Source organism: Mercenaria mercenaria, chromosome 2, assembly GCF_021730395.1.
Source record: "Mercenaria mercenaria strain notata chromosome 2, MADL_Memer_1, whole genome shotgun sequence".
In the NCBI taxonomy this organism is placed as follows: Eukaryota; Metazoa; Mollusca; class Bivalvia; order Venerida; family Veneridae; genus Mercenaria; species Mercenaria mercenaria.
Window position 1 is genome coordinate 17,302,753 of NC_069362.1, and position 17,882 is coordinate 17,320,634.

Below are 17,882 nucleotides of genomic sequence, written 5' to 3' on the forward strand. Positions count from 1 at the left end.
TGTGGCCTCTAAAGTGTAAACCAGCTTTTTCTTTGATTTAACCTAGTGACGTAGTTTTTGACCCAACATGACCCAGATTCAAACTGGATCTTGAGATCATCAAGATTACCATTCTGACCAAGTTTCATGAAGATACAGTCATAAATGTGGCCTCTACAGTGTTAACAAGCTTTTCCTTTGATTTGACCTGGTGACCTAGTTTTTGACCCACCAGACCCAGATTTGAACACGACCTATAGATCATCAAGATTAACATTCTGACCAAGTTTCATTAAGATATGCTCAATATCAAACTCGTCCAAGATTTTATCAAGGGTTACATTCTGACCAAGTTTCATTGATTGGGCCCAAATTGCGACCTCTAGAGTGTTAACAACCTTTTCTTTTGATTTGACCTGGTGACCTAGTTTTTGACCCCAGATGACCCAATGTCGAACTCCTCCACGATTTTATTGAGGGTACCATTCTGACCAAGTTTCATTAAGATTGGCTCAAAATTGTGGCCTCTAGAGTGTTAACAGTCAAATTGTTGACGATGACAACAAGGACGGATGACTGACGATGGACACCGCGATCACAAAAGCTCACCTTTGAGCACTTCGTGCTCAGGTGAGCTAAAAATGTGGCCTCTATCATGTTCACTAGCCAAAATAGCAAATTTTGGCCCTTTAAGGGGCCATTACTCTGGAACCCATGAAGGGATCTAGCCAGCTTTCGAAAGGTACCGAGATATTATGCCAATACAAGTTATGTGCAAGTTTGATTAAAATCAATTGCAAAATGTAGTCTCTATCGTGTTCACAAGAGATTGTGGACAGACGGACGACTGACGAAAGATGATCACAAAAGTTCAACCTCACCTTGTCACTACATGACAGGTGGGCTAAAACCTCTAAAACTGAATGAATGCAACACAACTTTTAAGCAACTTTCATGCAGATTTTTGACTAAGTCAAGGGCCATAACTCTGGTCTGGCTGTGTAGCAATCCCAATTAAAACACACACAGCACAACTTCATATGCTGAATCACAATCTTGTGAAGTTTGATGACTCTTGGTCAAATACATTTTGAGATATGCATAACACAAATTCAGGACTGACAGATGGACAGACAAGGGCAACTCTGTTACCCACTCCCCCCTGTAATAACGAGATAAAATGAAAGTGGATCGAAAGTTTATCAAAGTTGTGGATGAGAACAAAGATGCTGACAAAATGGTGAGTAGGATAACTCTCCATTTACTTCTTACAGCTCAGCTAAAAAAATGTCTTTATTTACAGGCTGTCTATAATCAAATGATTAGTCAAAAATACAAGAGGGTCATGATAATCCTGGATCGCTAACTTGAGTAATATGAGCTACATGTTTCAAAGATCAAACTGATGATAACATATTAAGAAAGTCAGTAGGTCACATTCATGGTCAATGATATTCAGTTTTACGATTGGTGTGCAAAACTGTGTATGTCATCAAAATTTCAAGGCTGTATCTTAAAAAACAAGAAAGAAGGTCAGTAGGTCAAGGTCAAAGTCAAGTGACATCATATTACTTGGGTTCATCAGGTAATTATTATTAAACAGTCTTGGAAATAGGATCGAATGATTTTTTAAGTATTTTTTCTTATATAACTCACATAGTAACTAAGTTACACCAGGGTGGGGCTTCTTTTAACCCCAGGGGCATAATTTGAACAATTTGGTAGAGGACAACTAGACAATGCATCATACCAAATATCAAAAGCATAGGTTGTACGGTCTCAGACAAGAAGATTTTTAAAGTTTTTTCCTATATAAGTCTATATAAAACTTTGGACCCCCAGGGCAGGGCCTCTTTTCACCCCAGGGGTACAATCTGAACAATTCTGGTTGAGGACCATAAGACAATGCTACAAACCAAATATCAAAGGTCTAAGTGTTGTGGTTTCAGACAAGAAGATTTTTAAACTTTTTTTCATATGTAAGTCTATGTAAAACTTGAGACCCCCGGTGCAGGGCCATATTTGACCCTAGAGGGATAACTTGAACAATCTTGGTACAGGAACACTAGATGATGCTACATACCAAATATCAAATCCCTAGGCTGTGTGGTTTTGTACAAGAAGATTTTTAAAGTTTTCCCTATATAAGTCTATATAAACCATGTGACCCCCGGGGCGGGGCCATATTTGACCCTAGGGGGATAATTTGAATAATCTTACTAGAGGACCACCAGATGATGCTACATACCAAATATTAAAGCCCTAGGCCATGTGGTTTTGTACAAGAAGATTTTTAAAGTTTTCCCTATATAAGTCTATATAAACCATGTGACCCCTGGGGCGGGGCCATATTTGACCCTAGGGGGATAACTTGAACAATCTTGGTAGAGGAACACTAGATGATGCTACATACCAAATATCAAATCCCTAGGCTGTGTGGTTTTGTACAAGAAGATTTTTAAAGTTTTCCCTATATAAGTCTATATAAACCATGTGACCCCCGGGGCGGGGCCATATTTGACCCTAGGGGGATAATTTGAACAATCTTGCTAGAGGACCACCAGATGATGCTACATACCAAATATCAAAGCCCTAGGCCATGTGGTTTTGTACAAGAAGATTTTTAAAGTCTTCCCTATATAAGTCTATATAAACCATGTGACCCCCAGGGCGGGGCCACATTTGACCCTAGGGGGATAATTTGAACAAATTTGGTAGAGGACCACTAGATGATGCTACACACCAGATATCAAAGCCCTAGCCCCTGTGGTTTTGGACAAGGAGATTTTTAAAGTTTTTCCTTTCGGTTGCCATGGCAACCAGAGTTCTGCATGGAATTCAATTCTTTGAATAATTTTGAAAGGGGGCCACCCAAGGATCATTTCTGTTAAGTTTGGTGTAATTCTGCCCAGTGGTTTTCAGGAAGAAGATTTTTTTAGAAAATGTTGACGGACACATGACGCACACCACACGACGGACATTGAGCGGTCACAATAGCTCACCATCAGCCTTTGGCTCAGGTGAGCTAAAAACTAGTGGCCTGTACAGACATCTAGTCTCTAATGACATGTACAGAAAACTGGTCTCTAACACAGCTCAGCTAAAAAATTGTCTTTATTTACAGGCTGTCTATAATCAAATGATTAGTCAAAAATAAAACTAGTGACCTGTACAGAAATCTGGTCTCTAATGACCTGTATAGAAACCTGGTCTCTAACACAGACTGTGTATAATACTTCAGAAGTTTATACTTTTATTCATGATTTAGATTTTTAATGACAGTTGCTATACACATTCCAATATCAAGTTTATAAAGGAAGTCCATGTATAAATAAATCAAGCAAATAAATTTAAAAGATTCAAAAGGCTTGCTTCCATCTGCAAATAGTTCAGCCCTTGGCCAGAGTCACTGATATTCTAACATCTTTACATGAACACAGCTTAACCTTCTATCAGTTAAGCTAAAGTAGTCCTCAAAAACACATTGCAGAACAGAACAGATTATCCTCTCCCTTGCTTGGTCAGAATGAGTTCTCGTAAACTATCTTCACTCTCCTTCATAGTGCGCTCTAAATATGCTTTAGTACTCTGAAAATACAAGAGGTAAACAGTTTTGAGACATACTGTAGCACATTGTTTTCACTTACAGTGCTTTCTCTCTAGAATGAACACCACTAGAAAAACTAAAATGTGTTTACTGTATTGCAGTTGTTGCTCTGGGAAAGTTTATTCACTACAGCATTGAAACACATCTGCCTATTTTTGGAGGTGGGTGTGGGAGCAGAAAAGTGTAATATGAGAGGACATTTAGATGAAAAGCATGTTACAACCGAAGAAACAATATGAGATATACATTAGTGAAGTTTTGGGTTTTTTGGGGGGCTGGGGTAAGAATTGTAAAATGTGAATAAATTAATCAATAATGTATATCAGTCCTAATAAACATTATCAGATGCATGTATAAAAAGATACAGTGACACTAAAAGCATGACATAACGCTTTAACAAAGTTTTTCAGTGACCATGCAGATACCTGACCAAACCAAAAGATGTCTGACTCTTACTAAAATCAATACTTATCTGATCACGTTTGACGTCGCGGGAGTGAAATAAAGCCATAACATAAAAATGATAATACACTTAGTCTAGTGTAATAAAGCTTTGACGCCCACGTCGTTTAAAGTATACGATACATTGGTTAAATTGACTTGTTTATAATAGTTACAGAAAGTAGATTTTTTTATGTTTCAGCAGAAAAAACTAACACAAGATAAAAAGAATATTACATTTGTGACTTTCCACATTGAATTTATTAAACTTGTTGAATAAAATTGATAAAATGCTCGGCAGAGCCTCGCATTTTATTATTTTATTAAACTTGTTTAATAAATTCAATATGAAAAGACACTGATGTAATATCCTCTATTTATAAGAGATCTGCTGAGAACAGGGGAAATAGTTAAGGCATATAGTGAAATTGAGAAATTTTCTGTCAAAATATAACCATAACTATTTGTTTTTGATCTTTAAGAGTCCCAATCTTAAACTATCAAATGTCTTCCCCTTACCTAGACCATCCCTTATATGAATTTTGATGACAGTAAGGGCATTAGCTAAGAAGATACTGGGAAACTGAGAAGCTTGCTTTAAAATGTAAACATGTGTCACAGGGTGAGAAAAATGTGCAGCCAGACCGGGACTCTAACCCGGGGCCTCGGAATACCGTTCCGATGCTCTACCGACTGAGCTACCAGGCCGCCTACACACTTTCTCCCCGTTTTAATATTCAAGTCCTATACCGTGACATACTCCCCCGCTATATGAAATTCGTCCTCGAATTTCTAATGGGATAGAGAACAAGGTAAACATGATCTCGGAGTATATATTCAGTCACAGTCCCATGTTGGGCGCCAAATGTCACAGGGTGAGAAAAATGTGCAGCCAGACCGGGACTCCAACCCGGGGCCTCGGAATACCGTTCCGATGCTCTACCGACTGAGCTACCCGGCCGCCTACACACTTTCTCCCCGTTTTAATATTCAAGTGCTATACCGTGACACATGAAATAAATATCAACGGCAACACTGACAACTGGGTAGGTACAATATCCTGTTTATATTCTATGAAAAGTGGAGCTAAAATCAGTGTTTGTTTCTTTTGATTTATTTCTTGTTCCACTGTCAATGTTCAATATATTAAACTTCAATCAGGCTACTACAATAACCTATATTTTACCTCTATTGTCTTAATTTTACTGTCTGCAGCTTTCACCTTCATTTCTAATGTGTTTTTGACTTCTGGTATACCAGCCACCATAAACCTGAAAACAAAATGCGATTTTTTTTCTTTTATAAAAGAAGTGTACAGTTTTAGATCTGTTTTCCCAAGTAAGTTTTTGTTTGGTTTAATGTCAAACAGTCACATCAAAAGGTCATATGGCATTAAACGCAAGAGATGATTATCAAACAAGACCATAGTACAGGCAATGACTGGATGAAATGTTGGTCTTTACTAGTTATAAGTTAATAATTATGAATGATCAGCTGTAGCAAAGCACAAATCTATGCACCACATGTAACATGCAGTAGGAAAATGTTTTTTTTTCCTCCTAAACCCAAGGGGTTGTGTTGAATGGAAAACCAAGTGCTACTGTGCTAGTGAAGTTTTTTATCCGCCCTGTCCCGAGCTTTGGGAAAACACTGCCTTACTCATGCAGTCATGTTAGATCATTTTTCTTGCCTACCATTGATATTATTGCAATATTTTCGAGGATACTGGCAAATAAAAATTGCACAGATGTTAATTTACTAAGAACATTACATAATGGAAAGAAAATATCTGCCTCTGCTGAAAGATGTTTGCTATTAGTATTAGGTGCCCTTAATCAAAGTAAAAGAGAACTGTACTTAAGTTCATGGGAATAAAACGAAGAAATAACTAACACTTACATTCTACCAACACCTTCATATACTTTCGTATCTTCTGGTAACCTTGCAATCTCTTTTTCTACTAGCATTGAGTGCTGTATACTTCTTTTTAAAGTTTCTATCTGTGCATCATAAACTTTTAATTGCTGTGCTGTATTTATATGCTTTCCCTGCAACTCTTGGAAAGCCTGAAATGAAAGAAATTAATTAATCTTAAAGGATACACAGGTTAGAGTAGAGAGTGAATTAGCATTTTATGGAGATTTTTTGTTTTCATCGTATATAAATTCAACATACACTCCTCTATCAGATGAAAAAAATGTATTTTAAAAGATCAAATATAAAACTCTTATTTGATGAATTTGCAGGATAAACGGTAAATATTTGACATGTGTTTACAATAACACCTTTCTGAAAAGAATAGCCAGGCTATAAACTTAGTCATGGTATTTCTGGACCAGCAGCTTAGCACTGATTTCCTGAATCTCAATAATCATAATGTGGTCATCCGAGGCTCTGGAGACAGCGTTAATTGGGAGTTGTATTGCTTTGTTGTAACCGCAATTGTATCAGTGATTTTCACCGAGTAAATATAATGGATTCTGACTGGCTGTCTTGGCTGAGAAATTATTATTATTATCAACACCGAGTCACCACTTGTGTCAACAGTATCTCATTAGTAAATTATGTCAAACCTAGAAATACACATTCAAATCAATTCATCGATGAAAGTCAGTTTTACTACTTTACATTTCGTTCTTTTACCATGGATACCAAATAATTGTGTCTTTAATTCCAAATAATAGCATGGTTAATCAACAATTACTTTATAAAACATTGTTTTTTAAACACGCACATGTTGACAATTAAACTCTAAGTGTCAGTGAAGTAACCACAGCGCTAATTGGCTGAATACAATTGCCTCTGATGTAACGGATAATTTGATTCACTTTCACACTTCTCACGAAAATCTCACAAGTACCTGAAGTAGGCGGAGCTTAAATTATGCTATCTGCATGTGTGTATGTGTATTCAACACTCGTGCAAATTGTCAACAGTCCGAGAAGCAGTAATTAGGGAGAGCGGATCGGAGAAAATTGGGCGACCTGAATTTCCCTTTGAGGTTAGATTTGAGTGAAGTTTGAAGTGTCAAAGCAACTATTTCACCCCAGTCACCCTCACGAGACCCCTGATTCTCTGCCATTGAAAGCGATATGATAATATTTGAGTAACTTTGTGTGAAACATTGCAGTTTTGTCGGTGGTGTGTGGCTATTGGCCAATCAGAAATTAAGTTCCAAAATACTGAAGGAATTCTGTTCAATGGCGGAGAATGCAATCAAAAGACTGATTGAAAAATAAACAAGAGCTGTCTCCATAGGATGACACATGCCCCCGATGGCACTTTAAATGAATAGTTATGGCCGATGTTCGAGTTTAGGACCTTTGACCTACAGAGCTGGGTCTTGCGCGCGACACATCGTCTTACTGTGTCGCACATTTATGCGTAGTTATTTTAAAATCCATGCATGAATGACAAAGATATGGACCGGACACGCCCATCAATGCACTATCATGAAAAAAGACCTTCAACATCTAAGTGTGACCTTGACCTTTGAGCTACGGACCTGGGTCTTGCGCATGACATGTCGACTTACTGTGGTACACATTCATGCCAAGTTATTTGAAAATCCATCCATCGATGACAAAGATATGGACCGGACACGCCCATCAATGCACTATCCCTTAATGTCTAAGTGTGACCTTGACCTTTGAGATACGGACCTGGGTCTTGCGCGCGACACGTCGTCTTACTGTGGTACACATTCATGCCAAGTTATTTGAAAATCCATCCATCGATGAAAAAGATATTGACCGGACACGCCCATCAATGCACTGTCCCTTAATGTCTAAGTGTGACCTTGACCTTTGAGGTACGGACCTGGGTCTTGCGCGCGACACGTCGTCTTACTGTGGTACACATTCATGCCAAGTTATTTGAAAATCCATCCATCGATGACAAAGATATGGACCGGACACGCCCATCAATGCAATAACCTTTAATGTCTAAGTGTGACCTTGACCTTTGAACTACGGACCTGGGTCTTGCGCGCGACACGTCGTCTTACTGTGGTACACATTCATGCCAAGTTATTTGAAAATCCATCCATCGATGACAAAGATATGGACCGGACATGAAAAATGCGGACAGACTGACAGACCGACAGACAGACGGTTCAAAAACTATATGCCTCCCTTCGGGGGCATAAAAAGTAAGTATCGCGTGTGGCAGATGCTACTTACGATCGTGAGTGGCCTTAATAATATATTTATACGGAAACAGGCTGATTCGGACCATGGCTGATTCGGACCAAATATTTTGGCCGATTCGGACCATATACTTTGAATAAAAGTAGATAATGACCATATATTTTGGCTGATTCAGACCACAAACTTTTATTTAACAGTCAATAATGACCATAAATTTTGGATGGTTCAGCAATTTTCAGAAAATAATGTTGATTATAGCTTATATTGAGGTTTAACTTGAAGTAAGGACATAAAATATACACCGTACAAGCAGGTAAGAAGTTTTGACAAACTAAAATGCATTATTTATGCATTTAAATAAGGACTTTAAAATAATTATTCTTCTTCTTCTTCCCATTAAAGTACAGGGCCCTCTCTGGAGCATAGACGTACTTGAAAACTGTACAAGGTAAAAGTGAGGCGCAGAAACAAATGTGCAGGATAAAAGAAGATAAAACCATGAAGTGCGTCTAGTGAAGAGTGCCCAGTCCCGCCTTGAAGCTGTCCAAGGTCTGGGAGGTGGCAATGGCTTCTGGCAGCTGGTTCCAAAGTCTGATAGCAGACGGGAAGAAGAAGTTCCTGTATGTGTCTGTCCGGCAGTAAGGCACCAGGTATCTGTATGTGTGACCTCTAGTAGACAGTGCGGCTGGGTGTAGGTACATGGGCGCAGGGATATCAATAAGACTGTGTGTAATTCCGTACACAAGTATCAGCTTTGCATCAGCTCTGCGCTGTTGCAGCATGGGCCATCCTAAAGTGGCAATCATCTGTGATGTGCTACTTGTCATCCTATAATCCCCAGTAACGAAGCGTGCCGCACGTCGCTGAACCGCTTCCAGCTTATTGATGTTTCTACTGGTATGAGGGTTCCAGGCCGGAGATGCATATTCCATGATCGGTCTAACCAGCGTCATGTAGCACTGTGCTTTGATACTTGAAGGACAGTTGGTAATGTTCCTCCTGAGAAATGCAGTCTTGACTGTTATTAGCCTTCTTGGTTGTGGCGTCTACATGGTCGTTCCACATGAGCTTCTCATGGATGGTAGTGCCAAGATACTTCCCATTTGGTACACAGGCAAGTTGGTGGCCATGAATGTGATAGACTGTCTTGATTGGATTTCGCTTTTGTGTGATCCTGATGGTCTCGCACTTGGAGGGGTTAAACTGCATTTGCCAGTCTGTTTCCCACTGCTCTAATCTGTGGAGGTCTTGTTGCAATATGTTTGCATCTTGTTGGCTCTTGATCTTCCTATAAAGGAGTGAGTCATCAGCAAAGAGCCGATTTGTAGAGCTGACCTTCCCTGGCATGTCATTAATGTAGAGGAGGAAGAGCAGGGGGCCTAGGACCGAGCCCTGTGGCACACCAGATGTGACGGGTGCTGATGGAGACATGTGACCCTCGACTACAACTTGTTGACTTCTGCTGGATAGGAAACTTTCAATCCACTGTAGTAAGTTACCCCTGATGCCGTAATGCCAAAGTTTAGCAGACAATCTGCCGTGGGGGACCTTGTCAAAAGCCTTACTAAAATCCAGCAGGATAGCGTCTATTTGTTCTCCGTCTTCGATGGCCTCAGCTAGGTCCTGGATGGTCAAGACTAACTGGCTTTCACACAAGCGCTTCTTTCGGAAACCATGCTGTTGGTCTGTCAGGATATTGTATTGCTCAAGGTGCTTCATTACTTGGCTGTGCAAGATGTGTTCAAATAATTTGCAGCAGACTGACGTCAGGGAGATAGGCCTGTAGTTGGCTGGTACTGTCCGATCCCCTTTCTTGAAAACTGGGGTGACGAAAGCAGTCTTCCAATCAGTTGGCACAACTCCCTGCTGAAGAGAGGCTTCAAAGACCAGAGTCAGTGCAGGTGCTATCTCTGTGGCAAATTCCTTCAACAGTCTGGTTGGGATGTTGTCAGGCCCCTGGGCTTTGTGTTGATCTAGGTCAAGCAATAGCTTTTTCACACCCTGTTCATCAATGTGGAAAGAATCCATTGATGGGAAGGGGTCAGTGTCCATTTCTGGAGTGTAGGAAATATCCTCCCGAGTAAAGACGCTGCTGAACTGATCGTTCAGAATCCTGGCCTTGGTGGCTGGATCACTGTATCCGATACCATCTTTCTTCAGGAGTGGCACGCCACTGCTCTCACATCGCTTCCCATTGATGAGGGCGTAAAGTTTCTTGGGATTCTTGTCACTGGTAACGATGTCGTTGACGTACATGTTGTATGCCTTCCTACACTCTCTCTGTGTATCTTTGCATCAGACATTAAACTTAATACTCATAAATTTTATTTTTACTCATGACATTAGTGTCAGGAAAACTTAAACAATTTGGGCCGAAAAAGCCAAGTAAACTTGGTCCGAATCAGCCATGGTCCGAGTCAGCCTGTATTCATTTATACATGTTAGTAATGGATAGTGAATTTGACCCGTGCTTGGCCGATAACCATATTTTAGTCAATATTTTCGTATCGATTCGTGTTCCACATTTGTATTTGACAATTCCTATCAGATAATCGCCGCCCAGTGTTGTGATAGTCGGAAATCGACAGTTGGGTGAAAGATGTAGATGTAATCTGTAAAATTTATATCCCACTTTGGTAGACCTGATTTTAGGTCCTGTACAAGTTATTCAGACCAAGATATGTATTATGCTAGCTGTTTGACAATATTTTATTTATTGTGAGTATTGTACATTTCATTTATAACATGTTGAAAGTAGGATTTAGTTCACTTAGATTTTCGGGCAAACTTTCGTATGTTTAGCCGGTAACTACTCGTATCCGGATACTGTAACTCAATGTAACCGAAATATGTACCTGGTCACCTCAGATTTAAGTGAAAAATTACGTGTTACACGGATTAACATATATAGAAAGTTTGAAATATTGTCTTTTAATTGCAGTATTACTTTTTTAAGCTCCATATCAACTGGAATTTGCTGCGATTTTCCTGCCATGTTTGCCGACTTTAATTGTCTCCCACGAAAAGAGTTTGTATTCTATAATAACCCAAAGAACACAATTTGAACGGTCTCACTAAAAAGCGACAAGAAGGATTTAAGTGACAAGGAGCGACACATTTCTTCGCGTCGAGAAGGTTTATTTATGTATTCTAAAATTCTTCTTGCCGCTTTTTAGTGAGACCCAAATTTGAATAACTGATATGCTAAGTATTACCCTATACATATTTGTACAGCTAATGTGACGTAAATTGTCATACGCTTACTTACATTTTCAACAATAATTGCTTTAGGTAAAACAAGCATCATTAACTGCACGAATCTATCTTTACCTAATACAAACTACAAGCAGCCTTTCCAAACACAAGCAAAACCAAAGATTGGATGTGTAAGATAAGATAAGTTAAGATTTATTTAAAGTCGGCAAGATATCAAACAAGTACAACATAAGCCCATGTGAGCTTTTGAACCGATGAAATCTCTATGTGTAGAGAAAGGGATAAGAAGCCAAATATTTTAGAATTCATACAGATATATCAGTTCAGCCGCTTGCGTAAGCCTGTCTACCTACTTCTTCATATAGGCTACTGTTTCACATCTCAGACGGGTATTATGGGCAACACACAGGTCAGCTGTTAGTAAAGATAAACGTTCTTTTAGCATAATTAAGAATCTGAAATCGACAGGGCTATTAAAATCATGAAATAAAGAGTACAAACAGGATAAAATAGTCGCGATACATTATAGTAGCGGAGCTGTGACACTGCCTTCTTTAAAAATTAAAGACTAGGTAGTGTTGCAAAACAGCGGGGATAGATGTGGCATAGTGGGATGGGAGTAAGCTATTGCACAATACATTTCTATGTAGGAAAGGATGTGCTTCAAATACGCTGAACTGATATGGACTTGACGGACAGTGTGGGAGTGCATATGTCAGCTTAACCTGACCATGGCTTCTAGATATTCCGTAAGGGAAACAACTACAATATGATGGCATATCTTGTAGAAAATGACACTTTCGGGATGTAAACGTCCGTTGTTACTTCAGAATTAACTTATATCATGATGAAATCGCTTGTAAAGAAAGACATTTTAGTAAGAACTTTTATTAGGGTGTGAGAGCTTTGAAGGAAGCGATGGTTTTGTTGATTTTTTAGGGGATGAAGTAACCAGTGCAGTCTTATCAATACGAAACGAATATACAGAATATACAAATGTATATATACTATTGTTTTCAAAAGACAGTTCCCGCCTACCTGAATCATTCCTATGTATACTGAATAGGTTATAGTTCACATCTTGAAATTATTTGCATAACTAATAATGCAATCAAATTATGCCATACAGCTGTAATACTTTTAAAATTACAAGGGTCCTGCAAAAAGTTCTGTCACTAATGGACTTCCATAGTTTTCTCCCAGGTATTTATTAGAACGCTTCATTGCACTTGAATGATGTGTCCAATAGCTAACGGTATCCGTTTATTTGGTGCAAATTGCTTTTCAAATGACCGACTTATTCAAACTGAAATACATGCACTGACCAATTTACTTGTCTCATTGTAAATTGGACGAAAAGACTGAAATTCGTAGCTATATTAAATGCCGCATTAGGCTTGATATAGATTCAAAAGCAGATATTTGGTGAATTGTGTGGTATATGGACCTCATGCTATTTCAGTATGCACAGGTTTTAGGTGGGTTAAAGCTTTTAAAGCTGGGAAATTATCTGTCGAAGATGATACCCGTTCTGGTAGGCCTAAAACCTCTGTTGCCAAGGCAAACATTGCTGCTGTAAAAGCTGTGCTCGAAGAGGATGCGCGATTGTATGAGAAAGATATACTAGTAGCCAGTTGTACTGGCATATCAGAAGGCAGTGTGCAGACAATTCTGAAAAAGCGCTTGGGCCTAGGAAAGATTTGCGCTAGGTGGGTATCCCATTTGCTCACTGAGGAGCAAAAGAAACAAGGCCTTAAATGTGCCCTGGAACGTTTGAAATCATACAAAGTCTGTGATAGTCGTGTTATTTCTAACTTGCTAACAGGTGACGAAACCTGGGTGCACATGCTTGAGTCACAGAGAAGGGCTGATAATAAGCAATGGAAGCGTAAAGATAAAAAAAAAAACGCCCTGTATTGCCAAGAGAACCAGAAGTTCGAAAAAGATGCTGTACGCAATTTTCTTCAATTCTAGTGCGTCAGTCGTTCAAGTGCCTTGTCCATCTGGTCATACAATCACTGGATGATTCTACAAGAACTCTGTACTGAAGAAAGTGAAAGAGTTTTACAATAAGAAACGTCCAAGCAAAGAATGGCCAGGGATTCATCTTATACACGACAACGCCTCCTCTCACAAGTGCGAGGTTGTTAACTCTTTTTTTTTTTTTGGCTTCTGAAAAGGTGGAAGTGTAAACCATCCGCCTTATTCACCTGACCTGAGTCCCTGTGATTTTTTTTATTTCCAAGACTTAAGAAAATACTTTCTGGAAAGAAATATAAGTCCAGAAGTTCTCTTGGCAGCGCCATTGATCAATGTCTCCAACAGGTACCAAAAGAAAACTATTTATCTGCTTTTCGCGATTGGGTAAAAAGGTTGCAAAATGTGTTTCGAAAAAAAGGGAATACTTTGAAGGTTTGTAATAAAAATAATTTTGATAAAACGTAGCATTTAAGAAATCCGAACCAAATGACAGAACTTTTTGCAGACCCCTCCTATTCGACACTGTTTAATATTTGAACGTTGATGGAAATATATATAGACATCGATGGAAATATATTTAGTCGCTAATGGATATACTGTACATTTAATCGTCGCTGGATGATGGTCGTCCTTAATGGACAAAAAGTATTTTATAATGATACAATATTAACCACTAACCCTATATATAACTGAAAATAGGATTTAAAGGGAAAATAGAACATTCAGAGAAATGCAAGTATTAATTATTTGTTTAATTCGACCTGGAGCCAGAACACTTTTTTCAGTGACTGGGTAGTCAGGTTTTGTTTTTCTTCAATCATATCAAAGCCAGGATATTATTTTCAATCAAATCCATAGTCTTTTTGATTTTTTTTTTAAATAAAATTTCCAACCCCTCTCCTACTCTCACCTCCAGAAGATCGCATGGTCGACCCGTAACAATTAACCACAAAATAATAACACACAACATAAATTTTGCAGAGAGTAACGTTGACTTGTTCTGTTGAAACTATTCATAAAACAGTTCCCCTACAACACAGGAATACTAAATTGTTCAAACTGTGTCGTATGTAAAGCACTGGCATACCTCTGCCAGAACAATGCACCAATGCACATATTCTGTACTAAAAATACAACGCTATACCACACTGTCTGTATGGACGTTACATTACATTACATAAAATTTACACGCCTCCACACGTATATGTTGCATTTTCCAAGGATTTCTGAAAATAAAAGGGAAAAGTATTAGAATGCTAATTTTGTTATTCGTTCGCATCTCTTCATTAATCTGTTGAGGATGGATGGCCTTTTACTGATGTTGAAAGAACTCTTGGCCCGACCATTTTCGAGAAATTTTTAATTCAAGTTCGAAGTTGTGTACTTATACAATTTCAACGTTGTCAATTTTTATCAATTTTAAGTATTTCGGGTCATAACTCAAGTGACTAGGGGCACGCCATGTACCCGGATAATCTTAACTCTGTTCAGCGACCCTAACTAAGTGCCAACATGGCGGATGTAAAGCCGATACAACTTTGTTTTCTGTGTAATTACGATGTATAAAGGAATGTTTCTGTTGTCATATCTATCTCCATTGATCAAGTGTATACTTATTTCAAAATGCATCATGTTTAATATATCAACCCTTGTGTTTTCAGGTGGAAAAACGACGAACAAGGCAACATTTTCAATGAAAACTTTTACAAAAAATCTTTAAAAATACTTCTATGCTTTTGATGCCTCGAGTATTTTGTTGTTTGAAAGCCAAAGATATACTGCTTTATAGGCCCGTTTACACTATGCTGTTAACCCACTACATGTTGACACAATACATGTTCAAATATACTGACAGCGAGAAAAGGGATAAAAACCTAACTTTGAGTTGATAAAAACCGAACTCAGTTTACATGAGAAATGGATAAAAACCTAACTTACACGAAATTGCGTGACGGATAAACACATAACTGACTAGTAGTACTAGAAATGAATGAGCTGACATGTACATGGTGTGATTATTGTAAACATTACTTTATAAGCGGTATTGTCGGTTTAAGTTCCGTGGACAAGTGAAAAATGTAAGGATAAAATTCTTCATTAATCAATTTGTCATTAATTTTACAAGATGTTATATGTATGCCCACTACAGTCATTTTTTTTTTCATAATTTTAATATTATGCAAATACCAATGTTTGGAAAAATCTGGATAAACCCTCAAAAATAATTCAGTATAAAAGTCAAAATTATTATACTTATATAAGAAATTATTTAATACCACCGATGTTCTGTATTCCCCAGCCCCCTCTCCCCCCCCTCTCCCTCCCTCTCTCTCACGCACACGCACACGCACACACACTGTTTCAGAAGAATTGTGTTTGTTTCAAATCTTGTATATCGTATAGTGTAAGAGATTTTTATAGAGGTGCTAATGGAACATTTTTGAAATTGTTTAAATGGGATTAGATTTATGATTAATTATTAAATATGATATTTTTCAGACGGTAAATAGTGAAGAAAAATGTGTGTGTGGTGTGGTGTGATGGGGTGGGGGAGTGATGCATGGACTGACGGGACAGAGGTGTGGGTATCCTTACATTTTTCACTTGTCCACGGAACTTAAAAATCCACTTGTCCATAGTCAAATTTCACTTGCTCTGATTTGTAATATCAAACCTTCATGAAAGCGCAAATAGACTGGAGATCGAGTTCTTTATTTACGACAATGAAAAGAAAAGCATATTACAGTAACTGTGGTAAAAATAAGCTGTTGAAATATTTGCCTTTTAACGTTTATAAAAGTCTGAAATCGCGTAAGCAGTGTTCGGGATCTTTTGAGGTCATGCCCGAAACACTACCCACGCAATGGTGCAAAGCCAGATGAATTCAGAGAAAGACTCTTAAAACGTTCCGACTTGTTTAGTCATACTTGCGATTTTTGTGTGCTTTTGATTTTAATTTGGCTGACTACTGGCTCAAATATTTCCTTTGATAGTGACGTATTGTCTCAGCAGTTGGAATTCTACTTACAAACTTGTCATAATACTTTTTTTAAGTTGTTTACGTTTCTGATGTCTTTAAATGTCCTTTTAGTTTTCTGTGTGTAACCCTTGTTTTCCTTTCTTAGTTTTAGTTACAGAATGCTATATGCTGATGATTCAAATATTTTTCTTCAGCTACTTTAAGTAGTTCTTATGTTCCCTTTAGCATGTATATGATTTCTTCTTTTTTGTTTTTTTAAATGCATGTTGTAAAATGTGATTCTTCTTATTTTTGTGTAGTGTCAGCTAATCTTTTCTATGTTGCTATGTTGCTTTAAATGTGCTAAATCTGCATATGGTAAATTCCGTTTTCCTTTTATTTGCTAGTACCTATGTGCTATTTTGTTTTAATGTGCTGTAACATGTATGTGATAATTTGTGATTTGTTTCTTATATACTTAGAGCCAGATGCTTTATTTGCTTTAATGTGCTTTAACATATTTGCATTTTATTACAGCTGATTTACTTATGTCGAGCTTATTTACATGTGTTTGCCGGAAAATAGCTTTAAGCTAGTGTTATATGTTTATCCTTATCCGACGTTAAATAAATCTTCTTGTATCTAAATCTTCTCTGATATTTTATCATAGTTACAGTGTGCGCGAGACCTAGTCAAAGAACCCATTATCTTTATCACCTCCATACACTTGAAGCAACACACGATCTAAATGATATTTTATGTTTTCTCATTTTATACCTGAAAACTGAAAAAGTATGCTTGTCCGCGGACACACAGAAGGAAAAATGCACTTGTCCGCCGGCAAAAAAAAATCACGAGTCGGATAAGTTGGACATAGGAATCCCACATCCCTGCAGGGGTGGGTAGATCAAAGAACATCGAGCATCAACAATCCATAAAAAAGCACAGACAAACAGCCGTTTTCGTTTGGTTAGGTGTTTATCCATTCTAAGTTCGTATTTATCCAGCATTGTTTCCTATACCAGTTAGGAATTATCCGCAAATTTAAACCCACCTCATAATCAATACAATTTTTAAGCTATAAAAATCAATTTCAATCTTAGAGAGATATTTATGGAACTAATACATTTAATAAGTAAGGTCTTACTGGCAATTTCTGGTACTTTAAAACAGTTAGAAACATAAAACATGTTCATCTTGAAGACTTTTTTGAGTACATTTTAATGAATTCCAGCCACATAATGTGACATTTCGATTGAAATATTTGTACACAAAACATGTTATCAATACAGGATATTATGACTATCAAAAGTTTTAAGCTAACATTGCATACTCACGTAAAATCATGAAAAAAGACAAGGAAATTAACTACATACATCGTCTTTTTTGACACTGAGTTAGGGTCGCTGAACAGAGTTAGGATTATCCGGGTACATGGCGTGAGGGGTATCCGGTTGGTTATTGAACTTGACCGAGATATTATGCCCATGGATCTAAATTTTGTGGCCAAGTCAAGTTTGCGAATAATGGATAAAACAATGTCGCAAATTAG

General features: G+C 37.9%; 1 protein-coding gene across 1 annotated transcript; it reads right to left on the minus strand.

Moving 5' to 3' along the window:
- Positions 1 to 3,219: 3,219 nt before the first annotated feature.
- Positions 3,220 to 11,209, minus strand: LOC123563387 (prefoldin subunit 1-like). Its single transcript, XM_045356143.1, has 4 exons — positions 11,123 to 11,209; positions 5,927 to 6,093; positions 5,214 to 5,298; positions 3,220 to 3,567 (listed from the first exon to the last, which is right to left on the minus strand). Exons 1-4 carry the CDS (start codon positions 11,168 to 11,170, stop codon positions 3,481 to 3,483), a joined length of 387 nt encoding a protein of 128 aa, XP_045212078.1. The 5' UTR covers positions 11,171 to 11,209; the 3' UTR covers positions 3,220 to 3,480.
- Between the last annotated feature and the right edge of the window lie 6,673 nt (positions 11,210 to 17,882).